Source organism: Leguminivora glycinivorella, chromosome 16, assembly GCF_023078275.1.
Source record: "Leguminivora glycinivorella isolate SPB_JAAS2020 chromosome 16, LegGlyc_1.1, whole genome shotgun sequence".
Classification (NCBI taxonomy): domain Eukaryota; kingdom Metazoa; phylum Arthropoda; class Insecta; order Lepidoptera; family Tortricidae; genus Leguminivora; species Leguminivora glycinivorella.
The window spans coordinates 4317680-4342573 of NC_062986.1; the positions used below are offsets into that span (position 1 = coordinate 4317680).

The 24894-nt window shown below is 38.2% G+C and overlaps 1 protein-coding gene across 1 annotated transcript in view; it reads right to left on the bottom strand.

Annotated features, from left to right (window-relative positions):
* The window catches only part of LOC125234896 (receptor-type guanylate cyclase gcy-28), a 163420-nt gene that overhangs the window by 20048 nt on the left and 118478 nt on the right, over nt 1-24894 (bottom strand). The window contains exons 9-15 of the mRNA XM_048141317.1: nt 21385-21476; nt 18192-18229; nt 12364-12490; nt 3288-3446; nt 2327-2503; nt 1341-1497; nt 468-626 (exon numbers count right to left, since the gene is read on the bottom strand). Of these exons, the coding sequence (XP_047997274.1) occupies nt 468-626; nt 1341-1497; nt 2327-2503; nt 3288-3446; nt 12364-12490; nt 18192-18229; nt 21385-21476 (909 nt within the window). The remainder of the gene's footprint in view (nt 1-467; nt 627-1340; nt 1498-2326; nt 2504-3287; nt 3447-12363; nt 12491-18191; nt 18230-21384; nt 21477-24894) is intronic.

Consider the following 24894-nt stretch of genomic DNA (forward strand, 5'->3'; position numbering starts at 1 on the left):
GCTAAAATCCTGACAAATCACTTTCGCTTCACGCACTTTCATAATGTTCCTCATACATGCTCGTCGGCTTCGAGTACTTCTAAGTACCTGGCCGTTTTGCAATAATTCCCTTAGCTGGTCGAGAAAAGTTCACCAGATCTGCCACTTCCAACTGACCCTTCCGCTCTTTAAAATGTCTTAACTTTCCGCTAAAGAGAAGTTGAGTGAATAATGTAGCCAATTTAGGTTAATTGGTCGAGAACCTGCCTGTGCATATTAGGTTTGTTTTTTACATTTAACATTTTTAGAGAAAATCACGTTATAATTTTTGTATTCTAATGACGGATGTCTTTCTTGGGGCAACTCGTAAATTACATCAATAGTTACTATAGCCAGCTTTGGAGGATTTTATTTTCTTTACCTACTAGTAACTGATAAAAGAGTAATTGCAGAGACTGCGAGATGGAAATTAAAGAAGTAAACAATACCTCTGTTGGTCATAGCGGTGGTGTAGTGATGGAACGGGCCGGCGCGCAGCACGATCTCCTCCAGAATGATTCCAAAGCTGTAGACATCGCCTTTCAAAGATGCTGCTGCTCCAGGGTACACGCTGGCAGCTACTAGCTCAGGCGCCGTCCAGAGAAGTTCTAAACCATAAAATTTACTGTATGTAATGTTGCTTCCGTTTAACTTAATAACACGATTTTCACTTAGGGTCGGTTGCACCAAACCGTCTGGCACCGTTAAAACGTTCGTTAAATTTTATCGTATGGGAAGTTCCATAGACGTCTGCTGCGTGACGATGATGTGTCTGTCAAATGTGGTCGGTGCAACTGGCCCTTAGAGTTTTAAATTGAAACGGTCTGCCGGTGACTTGACTTGACCGGTTGACTGAAACGTTGAGCCAAATATAAGCGCTACGATATTAAGTTTCGTTTTAGTTTAAAACTAGGTATATTAAAAGCTTTTACTGTCACAAATTATCAGAGATCGGAAAATTGGGCGTCATTTGTACGTTTTCAAATTATGAACCTACGTATATGTTGTTAGAAATGACACCAAGAGTCCGATCACTGCAAATTATTTATATATTTCCAAAAGGAAATCATAAGCTTACGTGCAAGTGATGGTAGTTGACCAGTGGGCCTAGCACATGATTGCCGCGAGAGTATGTCGCCGCGAGATAGATGACACGTCTTTGTCTAACTGTATTAATGACATAAGGACGGGTAGTCTATCTCGCGGCGACATACTCTCGCGACAATCATGTGCTAACCCTACTGGTAATGGTCATAAAGAAGGCCCAAAATCGTTGAAAATACAGTTGAAGTATTTGACTTATTTGAGTCCCATCAACTTACTGTAATAATAAGTGTCATCCTTGATGAGGTCAGTGGGTGTGCAGAGTGTGTTGGGCCCGTAGTCGGAGATCTTCAACACGAAGCGGCCGTCGATGAGGCAGTTGGAGGAGCGCAGCTTGCCGTGCGCGCCCAGCCCGCCGTGGAGGTAACACATGCCCTGGGTAAAAAAATTGTTTATAAATGTGGTGCGGTGGTTTCCAGAAGTAAAACGTGTTATGGATTCTATTTTGTCTCTAGGGATCTGTTAGTTTGTCATTCTTTATCGTGGACTGGAATCCCTCAAACTGGCAAACTTCTAAACTTTTAGGGATGCCCCAACAAATGTATGACTGAAACTGAAACTGAGAAACTTATGACCACCGATCTGGCGCAGTTGGTAGTGACCCTGCATGCTACGCCGCGGTCCCGGATTCGAATCCCGGTAAGGGCATTTATTTATGTGTATATATTTGTTCCTGAGTCATGGATGTTTTCTATGTATATAAGTATTTATATATTATATATATTATATATATATATTGTCTGAGTACCCACAACACAAGCCTTCTTAAGCTTACCGTGGGCCTCAGTCAATCTGTGTAAGAATGTCCTATAATAATTATATTATGTAAAAATGGCTTGATGGATCCCTTGCGGGCTGTCTTTGTGATCTGCTGTAATTGACTCATTTTATGAAATGATGGTTCTGTCAGGTCATATAAACACGAGCGGACAGACGATATAAATGCCAACGAAGCGGTTGGCGAGATCAAATTTCTTAATATACCTCTCTTTGTTTACCTGAACAATATCATGAACCACCTCTCGGTCGTAAAGTTCCAGTCTGACTGAATCTTTTCGTTGGAGAGGACGTTTTTCAGAGATTCTTTAGAGGAGTATTCTGTGTCAAGACAAACACGAGCGAGCATTTGACACATTTAAGAAGCGAGAGCTCGATCAGACTCAGAATTGACAGAAATATAGGAGTACTATACAAGCAAGTTTACCTGTACAATATCATGAACGAGGGAGGTCCTAAAGTTCCAATCGAGCTGAATCTCTTCATTGGAGAGGACGTCCTTCAAAGAACCCTTCGGGCAGTATTCTGTCAGGACGAATACGAGCGGACAGTCGACGCAAGCGCCGATGAAGCGAGCTGTGTTCTCGTGTGATACGTTCCTCGCCTGAGAATAAAAGAAAACTTTAATAATTTTATCAGAAAACTTTCTTATTCACAAACGTTTACTAAGGTTTGTTTAAGGTGCAACAGTGATATATCTGTTAGGCTCCTTGCACCAACCACTTAACTCAGGGTTAGTGGGCTGTCATCTGTCAAATTCCATATAAAATGGTGGGTTAACCCTCGGGTTAACCCTCCATCGTTGGTGCAAGTGGCCCTTAAACATCTGTTTATTGATTGCCCGTTGTATAATGCAGAAAGGTTGACTGTTAACCTTCCTAAATGTTTAAAAGAATGCTTAAATAACGCAGATGTACGATAAAATTTCTTCTTTTCTTTCTTTTCTTCTATTCTTAAATTAGTTAATTATTATGAATTGATTTGATTATGTACAATTGTACACTTACAGTGGTCGCTAATGGTAATGACCTCAGATGTTTGAGCGACCTTAAATAGAGCGATCTTCGTCAATTTTACGTGAGTTACAATACAATACAATACAATACAAATACTCTTTATTGCACACCTCAATACACGAAACAACATAGCAAGTATAAACAACAACTAGAATTAGTTACCCGATTTTACATGTTTAATATGTAAAGATACTGACTGATCACTGATCAGTGCGTTTCTTCTTCATTATTATGCTATGTAGATTGCATATTTCTGTAATTTAATTATCTTAGACTTCGGTGTAGGTATGCGCCATAAAAAGCAACCAATTATAAATGTGCATTTTCTGGTCTTTCCATCCTAATTTTAAAGGGAAATCGTCAAAAACTAACCTGTTTGATCTCCCACATCAGCTTCTTATTGAGGTCTAGTTTCTTCCTGTGGATCTTCTTGACGGCAACTCTGTTTCCTTTATACAGGCCCACGGTGAACGAAGATAGAGTGAAGGACGGCGTTCCTACTGCTCCGCGGGTACTCCAGCCTAAGGAAAGCTGGGGGCAAAACTATTGTTTAACATATCATTTCAGCAGTTCTCGAAAAGTTTGTACAAAAATTAAGGAAAAAATTAAAGTTTTTATTAATTCCTATTTTGTTACCAAGATTTTGTTGATGAATTGAGATTTTATTAAGTTTTATTTCGTCATTAAGGTTCTCTAGTATCTATATTTTCTTAATTATAACAATTAACCTGTATATATCTTACGAAAGTCGACTTATATTACTAAATGTTGGTAACAAAATAGGATCAATTAAAATTTACTGACGTGGCTATGTACAAAGTTGCCGGGAACTGCTCATTTATAGTGACCAGATTAACCAGGGTAACCTCAAATACAACTATTGATTTTAAAGTCAACTTGGGTAGCTCAGAGGTGGTGTTTAAGACACCTGGCCCCGTAGCCGAATGGCATTTCTACGACGCGAAACGAAAACGAAACGCTGCGAAAGGTAGTCTAGCTCTGTCACGCCAATACGCAAGAGCGATAGAGATATCTACGAGCGTTTAGTTTTGTGAGCGTTTGTGCATTCGGCTACGAAAACGCTGAATCTTCCTAGGTTCTCGTGTACAAAATTTTGTACCTACATATTCCAAAAAACATTTTTTTTTAGAATGAAAAGGTTTCTAATTCAAAAACAAAACAGAACTCGGGATGATAGCTCTAGACACACTTGTATTTTAGAGTTGGTAGCTATTATTGTCCATAGTCATTAGTTCCATTTTCCCTGGCTAATGTTAAGTATTTATATTTAGAATTTTATTGATTCAATAAAATGTAAATTGAGTGTAACTGAATGATGTAACAAAATCCATAGCAATTTAACTCAAAACAACATTAATATCTAACAATCGTAAATAAGCAATAAACCAGTAAAATAAACCAACGGGTTGATTTTAAGGTCTACTCATACGGTGAACTGTAAATGTTTTATGCTATCGTAAACAAGGAATGAGTAACTATTTACATATTTTTTTTATACCACGTCGGTGGCAAACAGGTATACGGTCCGCCTGATGTAAAGCGGTCACCGTAACCTATGGACGGCTGCAACTCAAGGGGTGTCACATGCGCGTTGCCGACCCATTAGAAACTTTTACACTCCTTTTTTGAAGAACCCCATACTGTAGTTCATCGGGAATATTTACCTCGGCAGGGAGCTCACTCCACAGCCCGCAGCGTCCGCGGGAGGAACTTCCTCTGAAACCGCGCGGTACGCGACCATTTAGGTAGTAAGGTGTGTGGAAGAGCGCCCTGTCGATGGCGAGCGGTGCGATGATGAAAAGTGGACGTTGGCATCATGTCAAACAGTTTCTCAGAGCACAACCCACAGGCGATAGAACACACATAAGGAGGCGAAGTTTCTCCTTAGACTTAAGGGTTCAATACCGCCTGTAATTTAACAAACCAAGGGAGTCTGTCTAATAAGCTGATTCGTACAGTCAGCATCGATGATATTGTGTTGGCCAATCCGTCATTACTATTATGGGGACATTAAGTAACGTTCCAATTTGATCCATGCTTATAAAATATGACAGCGATATAAGTCTGATCCGTGTAAGTATAAGTTGCGCCAGTTAAAACACAGTAAAATAAAGTAGTATGGCCACTCCCGCTCCCCGCTGAAAGTGCCGCCCACCCCCTCTCGGTTACCTCACAGTTACCGCCTGTCAAAAACGCGAACAGTCGACCTGTCATATTTCACTTACCTAACCGCTATTTTTTTAAAGAATTTCATGTCTTATGACCTTGCATTAAACTTAATGCATTAGATACTACATACTACCCTATTTACTTCAGGAAACATCCAAATGTTTTATGTGTAGGTATAATTATAATAATTCACTCGACATTGGACATTCAAAATGACAATTACCTACCCCAAAAGCTGCGATAGATATGGAATGAGGCCAAATTGCTGTTATTTCCTTAGTACCAGAGACAATTAATAAAAAACTACATATCTTCCAACTTATTGAAATAATAAATAATAATAAATAATAAATATTGGGGACACCTTACACAGATCAACTTAGCCCCAAACTAAGCAAAGCTTGTACTATGGGTGCTAAGCGACGATATACATACTTAAATAGATAAATACATACTTATATACATAGAAAACATCCATGACTCAGGGATAAATATCTGTGCTCATCACACAAATAAATGCCCTTACCGGGATTCGAACCCAGGACCGCGGCTCAGCAGGCAGGGTCACTACCGACTGAGCCAGACCGGTTGTCAAAATAAATAAATAATCGAATATTATAGGTATAGGACATTCTTACACATATTGACCGATTCCCAAGGTAAGCACAAAAAGGCTTGTGTAGTGAGTACTTGAGGTACGTGAGGACAACGACATATATTTACAACATGTTTATGTTATCTTTTATATTTAATATACAAATTCTTTAATACATAGAAAACATCCATGACACAGAAACAAAATGTCTGTGATCATAGCACAAATAAATGCCCTTACCGGGATTCGAACCCGGGACCGCGGCTTTGCAGGTAGAATCACTACGCGCTAGGCCACCACACAAAGCGCACTTAATGCCAAAAGGCATTCTCTACCAATCAACCACTGGGTCAAACGGAGACATAAGTATAATTATGGTGCAGGAGAAATTAATAACTGGTATCCATATTCCATACTAATATTATAAATGGGAAAGTGTGCGTGTCTGTTTGTTTGTCCGTCTTTCACGGCAGAAAGGAGCAACAAATTGACGTGATTTTTTAGTGGAGATAGCTGAAGGGATGGAGAGTGACATAGGCTACTTTTTGTCTCTTTCTAACACGAGCGAAGCCGCGGGCAGAAGCTTGTATACAAATAAAATCGTGACATCAAAGATAAATTTACAAAAATTTAGGCTTGTGTCGTTCACGAACTATGAACTGTTAGGAATAAAATCCCATCAATGACCGAAATGAACTGAATCTTTCCGTGCTCTGAGAATCGGTCTTTGCTCATTTAGTTCAGTATAGGATCGGTGAGGGAGAGCGGTTCGGAACGAGAACGAGTGTGTGACTGCGCCGAGCGAGAGCGAGAGCTACTTAGCAGAGCACCAAAAAAACGTAAAGTTTTCATATTAAACTTCGGTTACTTACAACCTTTCGGCCCGGAATGTTACTATCTGTGGACTATTCGTATCATTTTGACACTATTCGGTCCCATTCGTTCTGATCTTTCCGACCGCAGTGGTCGCTAGTCTGGCTGAACTAAATGAGCAAAAGACCTAAAAGAGCGAACTAGTTCGTGGGAGCTATTGAACGAGATCGGAGCGCTCCGATCAACGAACGAAATGGCACAAGCCTACAAAAATTCTACATTGAATTGATTAGCAGTCTTTACCATATTGCCTATCTTTACTTAGAACAATAACTCGATACTTTTACTCGGAGATAAATGGAGCCAGGAAAGAACGATTAATCCTGAGTGTCTCTTTGTGTCAGAATAAGAAAGCCAAAAGCCCATCGTGATTGAATAAACAGGAAAAAGGTCACAACTGTCAAAAGTTGTATTTTTAATAGGTACAGATACTATTTTAATTTCAATTCTAAGTAAAAGTATGATAGAAGTTATCTAATGGCATCTAACCAGCGCTAAGGGATTTGCCCGTATTAGATTTACTGTATAATATGGAAGCGTGATAGAAAGACACAGTACATAATATTTTTTTGTAGTGTGCAAGCGACCTTAGCTAGGTCGAGGTAATTCGCAGAAGAGTTACTTTCCGCTTTGTGAACGTTACCAAGAAATTTCATTTGCAACATAAACAACCATTTGTAACGTAAACAGCCGTGAATCTTGATTTCGTTTCCATTTCATATCTCAATGAAAGGAGATGAATTTAGCCAAACCCTCGGTTGTGTTGCCTGAGGCAGATTTAGATCAATCAACTGACATGTGTTTTGTTAGAGTGATTACAAATAAATTATGAATAATATTCGCATTTATATTACCTTCAATAGATCAATTAATATTTGGTCATTTTTTTTCAAAGTTGTCCACCCCACTTTTTTTTTTGGATTTGAAAATTTTTTATGTCGTTTCCACTCAGAATCGCGAGCTCTTTCAATTCTAATAGGAGAAAAAAAAGTGTCCCATGGTTTTTTTCCCATTCCATTACCATTTTTTCATACATTTTGTATGGCGGTAACGGAATGGAAAGTTCGAAAAAATGTATGGAAACCTTGGGACATTTTTTTACTCTTATCAGGATCGAAAGACCTCGCGATTCTGAGTATTAATCGCGTAAAAAATACCCATGTTACAAAAAAGTGGGGTGGACAACTTTGAAAAAAATGGCCCACTTGTTTGTTTTACGAGGGAGCAAAGTTGTTGTTTGACCGCATGTGCCAGTATTGATACCCAAGCAAGTGTTTTTTTTTAATTTAGTAATCGGTGAGGGTCAATCGGTCGTCTTAAAATAATATAGTGTAGTGTAGCAACGACGTAATGGTTCATGAATTGATTTATGTAAATTTATTTACGAGAATTTAATTTATCAGAAAAGTTAGTATAGTATATTTAGGTATTGATAATGATACCGAAACCGACGAGCGTGTATGAGAAACGTTATAAAAGTGTGTGAAGCGAAAGTGATTTGTCAGGATCGTAGTAAATGGAAATCCGTGATCTCTGCCTACCCCTCTGGGAAACAGGCGTGATTGTATGTATGTATGATAATGATAGTACATAAACTAAAACTAACTTAAATTATAAATATTTCAAAAGTACTAACACTAAAAAAACTACAGCAACTCAATCATAAAAAAAACCCCATCCAGCTATTCCGCCTGCGGCATGGTGCCAATTACGCTGGCAGCGTTTCCTCGCTGTATTGATAGGGCAATGCGTTGCGAGAAATACGCGCCAGCCCTCGGTTCCCTTGTGGTGTCCACCAGCCGAGTCGACAGAGCTCTCACAAAGGCATTAATTTATGTATATCCACTTATTCTCCATAATATGCTTCTTTTTCATGCCCTTGACATTAAACCCGAAACAAGATTCAGCAGCCATCAGATAACCGGTCCAAGGTAAAATCTTTATCAACGACGCCATTTTTTGCTGAAGCTAAATATTAGACTTCAATCTAGGGCCCTGAATTTTGTAGTAGCTTCCCTATTGTAGATTTTTACCTCTCACCTTTTCTACCTCACTTGAATCGCTGATGGCTGAACCAGCCCTATACTATTCGAGCTTTATGATACGTTAAATATTATTTCTTGATACGGTATATGGATCAGCGATATAATTGTCAAAACTCTAACTCAAGTGACATTTTTGTTTGTAGAAACTAAGTAAACTAGTACTCTAAGTACAAATTAAATTATTTTCATACTAACTTAGTTTTTGTCAGTAACATATCTAATTCTTATCGCGTCTCGAGATAATAAGTACATATATATCTAAGAAACATTCTTCTTGTAACGAACCGCAATCTTCTTTTTGGCGATATTGGTCCCATAATAAAAGTTGTTCATTTGCAATATTTGCATATACACGGTGTTTCCGGTATCACTCAAAACCTCAGACACCCCAACTGATTTTTATTTTTTTAAACTCATCTAGAAAATTCATCTTTTAATCTGATCGTTACTTTTTTTTTAATTGAATTTTTAATTTTCTGTGCAGCTCTACTTGACTTTTAGCTCTACACTCAATAAAATAATTGCTAACTACCATCATAAACCATAAGACTATTTATTTGTGTACGTTACTGCAACGACATAAGGTTTACCAATAGACAGCTAAGATGTCACTGTAAAACACTTTAAAGCTTTGTCACAGTAAACTTCAAATTGGACAGGTAATCGCAGTAAGCAAATAAACTCAATATTCGAAATGACAAGGTTGTAATTAGGTACGAGTTCAATTTGTTATGACTTATGATAAACATTAAGATTAAACTGACAAACAACGTCAAACTAGTAGCGGAAAAAATAATCGTCCAAGTAACCGGCCAGTAATTAATACCCCTAAATACTGAAAAAAGGTAAACAACCTCTAGCAATGCGATATACACAATGTTGTATTACGAGTACAATAGAATGGGCACGTAAAAATAACTAATAATACTAATTTAAATAAAAATATTACCCCCATCAAGATATTTTCTTTGATCGATTTCTGAACAAACTGTTTTCAGGTTTTTAGTGTTAAGTGAAACACGGTGTATGCATAGTGTTTTTAGGGGCATAATGAAATTAATGAATCATTATGACCCCAAAATTCACTATGATGCAAAGTTTGAACGGTGTAACATATTCGCTGTTCACCACTTTCACCAGTCGACATTTTGCATATTGGCGTCTGCACCATTTTTTGTTACGGTAGGAGAAGCGTTCAAAAGGTTAAAGTTCGTATAGAGCTGTAGCGTAGCCGAATGTAGAAATGCTCACGAAACGCTCACGATAATATCTACTTTCGTATCTATCTATCGCTCTTGCGTGCTGGCGCGACAGAGCTGGACTAGATTTATGCGACGTTTCGGTGGCGTTTCGCGTCGTAGAAACGCCATTCGGCTACGGGGCCTGTCCATATGTCAACAAATCCTTATTGGACGGGGCTTCTGCCACAGTATAAAAACAGTAATATTTCTACAACAAATTTTGCGCCGCGCAGTTTGTCCTTGAGTAGCGCTCGCACGCAGCCACAACGCAGCGAGGTGCAGAGAGTACATGCGGAACAGCTTGCGTAGCCGAATGGCATTTCTCCGACGCCAAACGAAAACGAAACGCCGCGCCAGTTAGTCGGGCTCTGTCGCGCCAATACGCACGAGCGATAGAGATAGATATCTACGAGCGTTTCGTTTCGTGAGCGTTTGTGCCATTCGGCTACGCACCCTGGATGATGCCAGTCGCGTCAGTACGCGCCGCGCTGCGTGGCGCTGCCGTGTCGCGAGACAGCCAAATACCGATCGCGTCGCCGCTGCCGGAGATTATCTACTGAGTCGTCCTTATACTGTGCTTCTGCCTCGTGTGGCCATGAAAATAGCGTTAACACACACATCCTGATTGCCTATTGCTCATCTTAATTGGATTCGTGCTGAATTCAATTCCTATGAATTCAGAATAAACGCACCGCATATCTTTAAAATAGGTGCTATCTGTGTGACATGCGTGTTAAATTTAGCGTACAAATGTACCACTTTCACGCAAAAGGTACATCACACTTAACGGTTTAACAGTGGCCTATTTCACAACAGTGACAATTGTCGACTGATAGTGACACTTCCCCGTTCATTGCCTGTTCAACAAGGAAATATTGACGCTGAATAACAATGTTACTTATCAACCCAGAAATATGCACAGAATTATCAGTGTCAAGTGCCAATGTAGTAGTAGTAGTAGTAATCACTTTATTGTGTACAACAGATTCATATACAGTTTACAGGAACAGAGGTAGGTAGGTAGAGGTACAATGTCACTGTAGGGGAGTAGCCTAAAGAGTAATTAAGAGTAATTAATTTTTTTAATCTGACCAAGCGGCAATGTACGCCGTCCAACTTAATTCCACATGACATAAACGTCATGTCGTAATGACAATTAGGTAGGTACGCTAATTGATGTGGACGTAATACATTGCGTGCTGAATTATTATGTATGAAAAAAAAATCTCGTCTATTCAAAAAGAAAACATATAGTTAAGCTCCTTGGGTCCGATACTAATCGTTATTAAGATATTCGCCCGTATGGAATACACACGCTGTATATATATATATTTCCAATTTCCAAAATTTATTTTGAACTTCTATAGTGTTACAAAGGGTTCTCAATTGAAAAACAAAACAAATGTTTCCCTGACTCAGGAGGGTAGGCAGCAATGTGATTCATTTTACTTGAGAATATCACAAATGTGGAATCAAGGTTGAAAATGGCAAGGACGAAGTACTGAGTGCCAACATAATGAAATCAAATTTAAGTCAATTTGCCGCTCCACTGATGAGTTTAACTATACGTTAATATCAATATAACTTTCCTCTTCTTCCCATCCTAAATGCGGAAGTTTACAGATATTATACTTGTATTCGTTTGTTGTTTCTGTTTTTGAAAGTTATTTATGGAAATCTCCCGCCAGGAAAAGCCAAAAGTTACGAGTAAGGTACAGCGGGGCAAATATCGACTGAGGGGGCAATTATAACTGATCCATGTTTTCCGTTATTACACTATTAAGTTGAGTTCCACATGTATCCACTGAACACGAGTGCCATATATAACCAGTGGACACTCAATTTGATAATCCAAACATTGTAAAACATGGAAAAAATGGATCAGGGTGCGTAGCCGAATGGCACAAACGCTTACGAAATGCTCACGAAACGAAACGCTAGTAGATATCTATCTCTATCGCTCTTGCATATTGGCGCGAGAGAGCCAGATTCATTTTCGCGGCGTTTCGTTTTCGTTTCGCGTCGGAGAAATGCCATTCGGCTACGGGGCCAGTTGCATTTGCCCCCAGTCGAAATTGTCCCGCTGTACCTTAAGTACTTATATCTAAACCTTTTTAGAAGTATTAAAATGCATTTTTCCCCAAAATAAAAACATAAAATTAAAGTCATATCAAGCAGTCCTCAACTGTGCATTTCTAAAAAAAACGACCTGCCTACCCGTCATTCCTGGACCGATTTGACCTAAAAAGTTTCATCAAAAGAGCGTACATTTTAAAGACCTTGAAATCCTACGCGTCTATTTCTAGGAGTGTGTTTACATTGAGTACTTTATTAATACTTATTTACTGTTATCCCCAAATCGAGTGCCTACTGCGACCAAAACCTTCTCAGGTCGAACTCGCCATACTATGTTGTTCAGTTCAACATCTATACAAGACCTGGACAAGAGGTACTTCCTACATGTAAAAGTGTTTTTTACTTGTATGTATAGAACTGTTTCTTACCTTGAGTACTTCATTGACGCTGTGTAATGCCGGGCTGGTTCCCAAGCCAGTGCCAACTTCGACCAAAACCTCCTCAGGTCGAACTCGCCAAGCCATGTTGTTCAACTCAGCGTCGATTCGAGCCTGTCTACACACATAAACAGAGCTCAAGTTAGCACAAAATGTGTTTAATTAAATAAAATACACGAACATTTAATTAAACATGTAAAATCGGGTAACTCAGAAGGTCGTTCGACATGTATCGCTCCGCAACGAGGAGCATTTTCATTGAGCACGCGCGATGCCGATGGCATCCCGACGCAGACTGCGAGTCGCAGCTCGCTGCGACCGTTGGCTCGGCGCGGGGGTCGGCGGCGGCAGGGGCGGTGCTAAACTACCCTCCCTCACTTTCGTCATAATTTTCATTCGACAATTTTATGAGAGTTACCCGATTTTACATGTTTAATATGTCAGTGTCTCACGGTAGTTTTATCAGACAAACATCATTTATTCATTTAGGAACTGAAATGTCACAGATAAACAACTATTTTTTTAATATATTGTGGTTTTTTGCCCGCACTAGGGCGCAAAATAGTTCATTTCTTATCAGGTCGAAACTTCAGTGGGCCATCTGTACTGAAAAACGTCGTATGACTCTAATGTCTACGGCGTGTGAAATGGAGACGAGTCCAGTTGAAACATCCAAGGTATATACAGAAAGATCCAAGGTCTACGAATAGCATTCCAGTAGCTCCATTAGGGGAGTCCACTAGTCCGTCACCTCCCCCCGCTCAGTCACCGGTGAGCCTCTCGTACCGGTTTACCCTTGAATCGCCGACAGACACTTGTTCGAATTTTATTTCAAAGACAACGTTTCAAATAATTTCATTTCATCGACAGTTCATATCGTAGAACAATCGATGCAAGTAAAATCAAACCGTAGACTTTTATTTAGTAGATAAGTTATTCCAAGTATACTTTATATCGTGGTATTTCGTTTCGTATTTTTTCATTTCATTGTGTTTTACATTAAATACAATTCATTACGCATAATATTATTTCAAATTTCAATAATATTTTCTAAAATTTGTTTGTTTGATCACCGTTCTAACCTAACCTAAACCTACTCTGTAAGCCGTTTGTTTCTGTATGATCACAGTTCTAACCTAACCTAAACCTACTCTGTAAACTGTTTGTTTTTGTAAGGTCACAGTTCTAACCTAACCTAAACCTACTATATATATAGACTGTTCGTTGATTTGTAGAATCGCAGTTCTAACCAAACCTAAACCTACTCTGCAATACGTTTGCTTCTGTGTAAATCACAGGTCAAACCTAACCTAAACCTACTCTGTAAACTATTTGTTTTTGGGTATGGTCACAGTTCTAACCTGACCTAAACCTAATTTAAAAGCCATTCGTTGTTGTGTAGGTCGCAGTTCTAACCTAACCTAAACCAGTACAATACTGAGTACAGTAAGCCATTTGTTTCTGTGTGATCACCGTTCTAACCTAACCTAAATCCTAACCTAACCTAACCTAATCTATGTCTATGTCTATGTCTAAACCTACTCTAATATAGGATTTAAGCCAATAGTGATAGTTTAATTATGAACGTATGTGATGTGCCACGATAAAATCAACAATTTGAAGTTTCCTAGAATAGAAACATCTATAAATGTACGACAAATGAGAAAGTTTTGTAATAATACGTCGAATAAATAAATTGCGATGTTTTGTAATTCTGCCATTTGAAGTACTTTGAAACGAATCAGCGATGAAGAAATATTAGTTGAATAGTATTTATAACATCTGAAAAAGTTTCAAATAAATAGTAGTTGAAACAAACTTACTTGAAACAATTTTACTCGAACTAAACTTTCGATGATTTGTTGTCGATGAAATGATATTCGATGAAAAGTTTGTCGGCGAAACAAGGGTATACCCTCTCGTACCTCATATCGTGTCATTGGTTGGGTCAAATTTGATTTTTGGCTCAATTTTTTAATAGTTAGTCAACCTACCCACATAGTCAACTAGCCCCGGTCTCTACTTTGATACATTTCGTCATTTTTTGCCAAGGAATTTTTGGGCCATCCTATATTATTTATAACCTACATTAGTACCTTAGTTTGGAACTATTCCATAACAATATCACACTAAAATAAACACAAACAGCAATAATAAAGCGACGAAGCATAAATACGATGAAGAAATTTACATAAAGCTGTAAGTTAATGAATCTGCATTCATTAGTGTGAAACGAGCAGACACTACAAATAAAATATACAGTATTTTCACTGACAAGTTTTTGAGGCGGGCGCTAAGGCCCACCGGTACTAAAACCATGCAGGGACCCGATTCACATTTAACAATGTGTCTTGACACGAAATTGGTTTTGATAACATTTCCACCTTGGTGGCGTGTGCATCGAATCTTGCGAGACGGAAATAAAATAATCAACGTTAATGATTATTCTGGTCGTATCAAAACAAGATCAAGAAAAATTATAAAGAATTGTAGTAATTACAGTTTACTTAATACATTAATAGTTATTTGTTATACAAGGGGGCAAAGTTGTATTTTAACGCCGAGTGTGGAATTGAAAAACGAGCAAGTGAAAGGATTCTATAGTTGAACCACGAGCGAAGCGAGTGGTTCGAGAATAGAATCCTGAACTTGCGAGTTTTTTAACACACGAGTAGTAAAATACATTTGCACCCGAGTGTAACACAAAACTTTTCCCCTCACTATAGCGAGGAAACTACAATGCAAAAAATGCGTTTATCACTGCTTCCAGTAGTTCCACAGGTGGTAAATCATCTTTATTACTAGATTCACCTACTTTTATCAATTTTAAAGCAGTTAATTTGACTTTATTCAAGGTCAAATTACTTTACCCACTAGTGGATAAAATGCGTTTTTACCCGCTGGTATTAAAGGACAAAACACGTGTTTCTGAGCTAGTGAGGGGAAAACATAAATATTTATGAAACATTGTTAGCCTCAAAGATTCGTAGTTATTAAACACAAGTATTATCGATTGAGTATACGAATCACAATTTAATCATTTGCTCGTATTACAGGTCTCCCCTTTTACATTTAAAGTAAGATGGGATAAGATAAATACTGGGACAAAACCAACACTTGTAGGGAATCCTCATACTGTTGCTTTTGTCCCGGGTAAAGTGAACTGTTTTAGACTTAGGTACTTTGCTTCACCTAATATAATGAAAATCGAAATCGCTTCCGCTGTGACGGGGTTGCCTGGGGGTTCATGGCGTTAGCCTGGATTGCTAAAGACGCCGGTTGGAATCCGGCCTTCGCCACTGGTGGTGTCCGTAATGTTTTCTTTAATATATGACATCTTATTTCGATTTTAAATGTATATATAGTAGTGTGACTACTTAAAAACACAAATCAAAATATTTGTTAAAATAATTTGGTTTGTTTCCATAGTTGCTAATATTATAATGTTTAAGTATGTATAAGTTCCGTCGCTGTACTTCTTCTTCTCTTCAACCTATTTTTTTCCCGGCCTAGCGCCAGGGTCCGCTTTCCTGCTCAGCCTTTTCCACTTTGCCCGGTCTTCGGTATCCTGGGGTGAGAGATGCTGTACTGTTCATAATAATTTATGCTGTTACCCATTACCTTCGGAACGCCCGTAGCTCTAAGCTCACTATTAAAACATAGAGCACTCGCAGAGTTCAAGTTCAGTGGAAATGCCGTAATGGTGTTTTCATGGCGCTATTATATTGAAATGTTCGCACTAAAAACAGTATTGTGCTTTTCTTGATCATCATCATCATCCTCCTTGCGTTATCCCGGAATTTGCCACGGCTCATGGGAGCCTGGGGTCCGCTTTGACAACTAATCCCAAGATTTGGCGTAGGCACTAGTTTTACGAAAGCGACTGCCATCTGACCTTCCAACCCGAAGGGTAACTAGGCCTTATTGGAATTAGTCCGGTTTCCTCACGATGTTTTCCTTCACCGAAAAGCGACTGGCAAATATCAAATGACATTCGCACATATGTTCCGAAAAACCCATAGGTACGAGCCGGGGTTCGAACCCACGACCTCCGGATCGAAAGTCGCACGCTCTTACCACTAGGCTACCAGCGCTTATTGTACTTTTCTTGATGTTACTTCAAAAGCAATATTTCAAATAATTGTATGAGACTCTTTTAAATGTAAAAGTTACACAAACGTGTAACTTTTAATAAATATGTAATCCACAAATGCATACTATCAGATTAAGGACCGATTTATTAAAATGATTTAGAACGATCGAGAACAAGCGATTTATTAAAATTATATAAAAAATCTGACAATGTTCGAATTAGCCTGCGATTATTTAAAAAATGGTTAGTGTAGATGTTGCTCTAAATCCACCAACGGAGCGGCCGCTGATATTGACGAGAGTTCATTACAGATTTTGGGGCGCGTCTTACGTCCTTCCTATACAAAATGTACTGAGGAGACGTTTTTTGAATTACACTCAGGTGGCGTGGCGCGGACGTCCGTTGCGCGCCCCGAGACACGCGACGCTCTGATGTGGCCGGTCCCTAAGGTAGGTAAATTTTATGTTTTTCCTACTAAGAATCACGAGCCCTTTCGATCTAGGATAAAAAACAAGAGACAAAAAGATGGTCCCAAAAATTTTCTATTATTTTGCATACTTTCCTCTTTGTAACCGCTGTACAGTCGAGTTCATAAATATGTGTACATTTCTTCAACTTATCTCTATGCAATAAGGTGAAAAAATGTACGCATATTTATGAACTCGATTGTACAAAGGGTTGGAAGAATAGTAACAACGTGGATAAATTTGGGACGCTTTTTTCCGCCTAGTAGGATGGAAAGGGCTCGTGATTTTGTGTAGGAAAAACATAAAATTTACCTATTTTAGTAAAAAAAGTTTTTGAATCTTTTTTCGTGAAAATGCCCGACTACTTTAGGCGAAATTTCGATACTTACTTGTAAGCAACGCAGGCAGCAGTAACTGCCAGTATTAGGAACACGGCGAGTCCAACGAAGCAGTAAATGATCACTGTTTGCGTCTCTGAGCGGCGTGCAACAAACGACATACAATGGATGGATGCAGAACGAAATACTATATCGCTCTCGTGTTTGAATAAATCTCTTTAGATAGATAGATAGACAGATATATTTATTTCTTTAAGAAAAATAACACAGTATTTCACACAATTATAAAATAAAGGCTTTCACTAAAAGATCGTCAACATAAAATTATACTTAATTAAGAAACCCGCAGCGTGGTGTGTCCGCTGGTGCGACCCGGCGTCCACCTGGCCAGTGAATAGCTTTGCCAGATACTGGCCTATGGCTGCTGTTCAGACTAACACTGTACAGCACCTCTTTGATACATAGTGCTTAGGATCATTGTCATTAAGTCTAGAAAACTGATGCAGCGCCGTGACCTGATGTTTTTAGCTGCTGCTGAATCTAATATTACGAGTAGCTATCTACATTTGTTACCTCCTTTACACATAGGGTCAGTCCCTAGGAAGCCGCAACGTGGTGTGTCCGCTGGTGCGGCCCGACGTCCACCTGGCCAGTGAATAGCTTTGCCAGCTGCTGTTCAGACTAACACTGTACAGCATCTCTTTGACACGTAGCGCATAGGATCATTGTCATTAAGTCTTTAGAAAACTGATGCCGTGACCTGAATTTTTAGCTGCTGCTGAATCTAATACTACGAGTAGCTATCTACATTTGTTACCTCCTTGACACATAGGGTCAGTCCCTAGGAAGCCGCAGCGTGGTGTGTCCGCTGGCGCAGCGCGGCGTCCTCCTGGCCAGTGAATAGCTTTGCCGGCTACTGGCTTATAGCTGCTGTTCAGCCCGTGGTAGAACGCCACCACCTAAGACGCAGGACAGTAGTTATTTGTTTTACAAGGGGGCAAAGTTGTTGTTTAACCGCACGTGCCAATATTGATACCCGAGCAAGCGAAAGATTCCAATATTAAACCGCGAGCGTAGCGAGTGGTTCAAAAAGTGGAATCTTGAGCGTTGCGAGGGTTTCAAGGCACGAAGGTTAAACAAACTTTGCCACCGAGTGAAACACAACATTTTTTACCACACCAACACGAAGAAAATACTGACTATAAAACATCAAACTAAATCAAATCCATCGATTTATTCAATATGTATGATTCAAAATCGTCATTTATAGGTACATTCTATTCTAGCTTAAGACATCAAGTTAAAAGTATGAAATTACTTTGCACTCTTGTGGATAAAATGCAATATTGCTATCTGTTTTCGAATAGCAAAGCCTTTACCCGTTGGTGTGGTGAAAATAATGTTGTCAGTGAAAACAATGCCCCAAGGGCCTATTTTAGACATTAGCTAGCTTTTAAGTTTAGTCTTAGTTTCTTATATAATTATGTAAATATGTTCATGTAAATAAAGATTGCATTACATGTTGTCAGTTAGCGCGATAGTTACTCATGAAATAAGACTATGCCAACGGGGTAGTAGGAATAGTAACGGAGTGTCGCGAGAGAGCAGATCTACAGGTGAGTTGACCACGAACGCTGTAAATGGTTCAAAGCGTTGGGATGTGTTACAAATTCATTATACGTGATATAATCTGTTTCCATAGTTTTATTGCATAGCACAAATAATTTAGATATCTGAGCAAGCTGTAAAGTTTTTTTTTTTTAATTGAGAGGGAGAGTGTAGGAAAGGATAAACAAATTTACCACCCAAAATTTCACCACACCAATCAAAAGTTTAACTAATTCTCTGCTACATCCTACTATACTTAAATTTTCTTACATGTTGTTTGAAAGGGCAAAGAGAAAAGGACATATTACGGAGGCCACTTTCATTCGTTTACAGAGCTTGCTTTCTATAAATTTAAATTTTATCACATAGTGAAATTGTATAAAACTAAATACATTTCAAAGGCGTAGGTACATTCATCAAATCTCTTTATTTACTTTTGAATAGCAAATAAAACTATTTCAGTAATTTGTTTATGCACTATTGTCGAATTGAAAAGCTGTGCATTAGGCTTATTAAAGGATTTGTTTAGATTCACGAGAATTGTAGAAGGTTATAGAATAAAGCTCTCAGTATATTTGTACCTTAAAACCGTAGATTTTACATTTTCAGGGTTCCATACCAAAAAGTTGCAAAAGGAATCATTATGGTGCGACTCTGTCCGTCTGTCCGTCTGTCACATTACTATTCTTAAGTCGGAACACAATTCAAACTAAACATAATAGTTCATTACGATACAAGTGCGGAAAATAGGACGTTCGAAACAAGAGGCGATAAATTAAAACACGACCGCCGAAGGGAGTGTTTTATATCGACACGAGTAACGAACTTCCTCTTCGCACGTGTGCCTATAATAAAATACAAAATACTATATTTTACTGGAACGTTCGTGGAACGTTGAATTTTATTTTGTTTTCCTGCTTCCCTTCCACAAACCGATACCATTCTTTTACATTTAAAAAAATCAGTTGTTTCTAAATCATAATCGGTAACAAACGAATCAAATTTTGAAACATTTCTTTGACAGTCGTAGACCTGTCAACCCATTTCACTCTTTATTGAGCTTGCATTCATAACATGTTAAGTATTTCTCAAAACGTGAAGTCTTTAGAAATTCAGATCTTGTGTACAGTCAACCAATTGGAACGCTAGGCCTACGCCACTCTACAACCATGTCAAAGGCACTGGTCCCACCGCGAGCTAGTAAACTATGAGCTATCGGCTATAAAAACGAACAAGAGATAATCACTCCCGTGTAAATAAAAGAGACACGGCGATGTTTATAGCTACTCGCCCAACGGTGAGCTATCAATATCGCCGTGTCTCTTTTACTTGCACGGGAGTGATTATTTTTTGTTCGTTTTTATAGCCGATAGCTCATAGTTTACTAGCTCGCGGTGGGACCAGTGACATAATGACAAGCAGTGAGATTTTTACAATCTGACTTATAACGTCACTGTGACATAGTTCTACAGTGGCCTAGGGTCCCAATTGGTTGACTGTACCCTTGTCACAGTTTTCATTTAGTAACTTTTTGTTTCCTTAGTATTTGCTAATCAAAAATGTGAAACTGAAATAAAACTTTAACGGTTTATATTTGTAATGTAGTTCTATTATACACAAGCACATGCCCATATTTTGCAGTACATTATACATATGTAAACATATGGCGTTTTTTTTTTGCAAAAATTTCATTTTTGGCACAAGCTTTTATCGCCGACTGTACCTTTCTTTCAACAGCTATCTACTGCTCTCCGAGACTTTCGAGATTTCTAAAAACCCCTTACTCGGTGGGGATACGACGTTTCATAACAGAGTTCCTATGACCACCTTTCTGCTCCATCATGAGATCAGCTCCACTATACCATAATGTTGCATTGTCACGAGATTTACACATGTGTGCAAAATTTCAGCTCAATCGGAAACCGGAAAGTGGGTCAAATTTAGCTTCTACGTTTTGACCCAAACTAACATACTACATATTTAACAAGGCAAGTTGAATAAAAACTTGTAAAAACCTGAAAAGTTTACAAATAGTCACTTAATCTAAGCCCCTACGTCTTAAACGTTAAACAATCAATTGTTTAACTTGTATCTCAACCCTGCGTCGGACGTCTTTTGTTTCCAAACGAAATTACGTCAAAGTAGGTCAGCGACTTGTCTAACTATAAATATTCTATAACTATAACTAGAGTCAGGATTAGATAAAGCAACGATTTTGACAACCCCGCTTCTGCTAGATATCATATACAAAGAAAAAATTACCAAGACCTCCAATTGTCGAAAGCTAGGTTCGAACCGGTGTCCGAATTTGGCTTTCGACAATAGGTGTGACTGATAGCCAACTGGTATTCAAAGGTGTAATTATTTTGTTTGGATTGAATATCGAATAGAGTACCTAAGTATAACTGTCTCTTTCAAGTAGTGTATGGTATACTTGTGCCTCCTGAAACTGTGTACAGGTTCTGCTTAAAAACTTCCGTCTACATTTTTTTCTATAGCTACTAACCTCAAATTTCCCAGTGACAGGATCCAAATCCAAGATGGCGTAGTCAGCGTCACGGTCTCCCACAGCGTCGATTCGCACGTGGCCCGTTATACCTACAAATACAAACAAAATTGTATATATAAGGAAAAATATGTATATGTCTTACTCACAGGTTTAGACAATGACTCACAGACCACCTCAACTGCTATACGCACCATTGAAGAAGAAGATCCACACATATATACCTATCTACGTTTTTTAATATTTATTAATAGAAAGTTTTAGGGTTGAATCTGGGTTATTATACTATGTAATGGTGTAAGATGCTACTCGATGCATAAAAGACACCCTTCAAACTACTTAAAATATAAGAAAATGACTTATCTACCTGACCTGACTACCTTACCTAACTTACTTTATAAATCACCAGTATCACCACAAAACAACAAAACCTGCCGTTACCAAACAAAGAGCTACCGTTCGTATCTCTAGCGAGGACCGATGACACCCAACAATAACTAAAATAGAAAAAAATATATACCTAACGGGTGATAACAAAAAATGAGAATACATTTGACAGGCATTTAAAGAAAACTCTTCAGATTTAAAAAAAAATGTTATATATGTTGAATATATACAAGAATAAATATTATACAAAAATGTAATGGAGATTGGCATAGGATCCATGGTAAACTGTAAATCGGAGCTTGAACATGATGTTCGTAAAAAACCGGTGGACGATTTTTTTTGTCCATCTGTCTTCTTTTTATTCGAACACATGTCTTTTTTTTATTATTAATTGGGCAAAATTTTCAGCTCTCTAATTGTTTTTAGTTACCTATGCTTTAAATCTTTCTGGTGTAGTAGAAACATCTCCAGTACGTACCGTTTATATCCAATATTATGAGTTTTACTAAAAGGCAAATTTCTTCCATCATCTAAAATGAACGATTTCCTTGAATCATTTCACGTCATGCAACGACATTACGACGTAACAGTCGATTTTTGATCGTATGTGGATTCTGATGCCCTCGCCTACTTTCAGTATTTCAGACTAATCGTTTTTCACGATTTACAGATGTATGAGTAAGTATATTTCAATATTATAGCGACATATCGTTGGCTTATGGATTTGTATCATTAAAATTACTGTAAAGTAACTTCTTAAAGTCATAATCTTCGCTGGTCGACTGCTGCCACCTCTTCGAACTACCGTCAAGGATGACAGAATTCTATAGATGGTAGAAATTGCCACGTTTTTCTTGCTAAAATGATCCACTGTGAACTTTTTACAGACGCGAATGTTATTAGGAAGTCTAAAGTGTACAGCGCGTAGTTTCAAAGCTTCTTGCTATCCACGCCGTCTTTGAGCAACAAAATAACTTATGAAAAAAACAAATGACGATTATGTTACACAAAAGAGATAGCAACAACTTCTAGAACAAACTTTTTTTCAATGGTTGACTAGTATTTTTTCTAGGGGTGCATAAATGTATTCTCATTTTTTTGTTATCATCCGTTAGTAGCTATTTTACCACTAAAATTGTACATGTCTGATGACCACGCGCTCTTTGTAAACGCTTCATAATGTGCATGTGTAGTCTTTGCAATGACATAAATAATATTTCTAACAGGAAAATTTCTTAAAACAAATGAAGACACCAGAGCTCAAAATTCAAACTCTTACTTGGATCAACAAAACTTGTTTTACAACTTCTGATTGGTTTGGAAATTTTAAACTTGCTGAATTTTGTTGATAAGAACGGAAACATAATTTAAGCACAAAGTCTTTGCATATTTCAGGAGCCCGATAAATTAAATATTTTGTTATGGTTTTGATAGAGTTTGACGTGACCTAGAAGACGGTCTCAGACATGCGAAATGTAGTTAAAATACCAGCTGCAAAACTAGTGGCACTGTGAACTATATAGTCCTAGAGACAAACTATAAAAATGTACTATTGAAATACAGGTAATAAAGAAAGCCAGCAGTGCTTCGTTATACGGAACATTTTTCATGTAACCCCTCTAGAAAAACCTTTCAATCTTATTTCTTCGCTTAACGACGACTACATAAAAAAATGGCATTCTGTTTAGTCCGTCAGTTAGATCGTCCAAAAATACTGAACACATATTTTTCACTTTTTCTAATTAATGAAAAAATACAAAGATATATAGATCAAAGTTCCGGAGTGGGGGCTTGTGACGTCACTTCTAAATAAAAATTGTACCTAGGCATGACGTCACGCGAAACTTCAACGCACTGTACCGTCGTCATTTTTCGTTTACGAGAAAAAATAAAAAATACGTGTCTACTTTTTCTCATTAATGAAAAAATACAAAGATATAGATCAAAGTTCCGGAGTGGGGGCTTGTGACGTCACTTCTAAATAAAAATTGTACCTGGGCGTGCATGACGTCACGCGAAATTTCAACGCACTGGACCGTCGTCATTTTTCGTTTACGAGAAAAAAGAAAAATACGTGTCTAAAATTCTTTGATAATCTAACTTACGGACTAATTAGTTTTTTTTAGTAGTCTCGCCTATTGTCACAAGAATCATGTCAAGTAATGTTAGCAGCGATTTTACCAGCCCCATCAGAGAAATAGTACATTACTACAGAGGCCGGGACAAAGGGGGTTGCCGGCCAAAGACATATAGACGGCCGAGCGAAGCGAGGCCGGATAGGTCTGAGGCGGGCAACCCCATTTCCCGCCGAGGTATGTATAGTGCTTTTCTCAAACATGGTATGAAATAAATAAAGTCTACTGAAAATAGTAACTTTGGATGGCTGTATCTCCTAAACGGTGCGTCGTAGCGCAAAAATAATCGAATTTTCGTTCCCCTTTGGTATCCCGTATATGCTTATAAAAAAACAATAAATTAATAGTTTAAAAAACACTATAAAACACGCTTTTATAAATGCACGTAAAAGCCAAAAATAAATTATGGATCGTTCAAGTTGTCTCTATTTGTGAGCTGAAGTTTAAAAACTATGTGCTTTTAATTATAATATTTGATTGTAAAAGCGTGGGGCGCTGGAATAGGAAAGACTTTTTGTATAACTTGCTGATAAATCAAATTAATTATGCTATGTTACGGGAAGGAGGTTACACAGATTGACGCGCTAACTGGAGTTGCAGCATGACTAGTAGGTTCTACATTAAACAGTCAAATCAATTAAAAGTCAGTGTTCAAAGTAGGTACCAGTTTGTCGAACTCAGACAAAATATGCGCTAGTAGCGAGGAGAGTCGACAGTCACCGACACTTAGAACGCCGCTTTTTTCCGGTAATCAAAGTACAAAAGGGGAAAGTGTCTACAGTGACAGGATGCAGAGTTCTTGTTCGTGGACGAGATATCTTTGGTTCTCTTTGGTAACCCTTAGGCGGCATATGTAAACGTTATGTTCTTATGCAACTTCATTCGCCAGGAAGTTCGGATTAGTATTTGTTTACAAGAAAGTCTTTCCTGTTTCAGCGCCCCACGCTTTTACAATCAAATATTATAATTAAAAGCACATAGTTTTTAA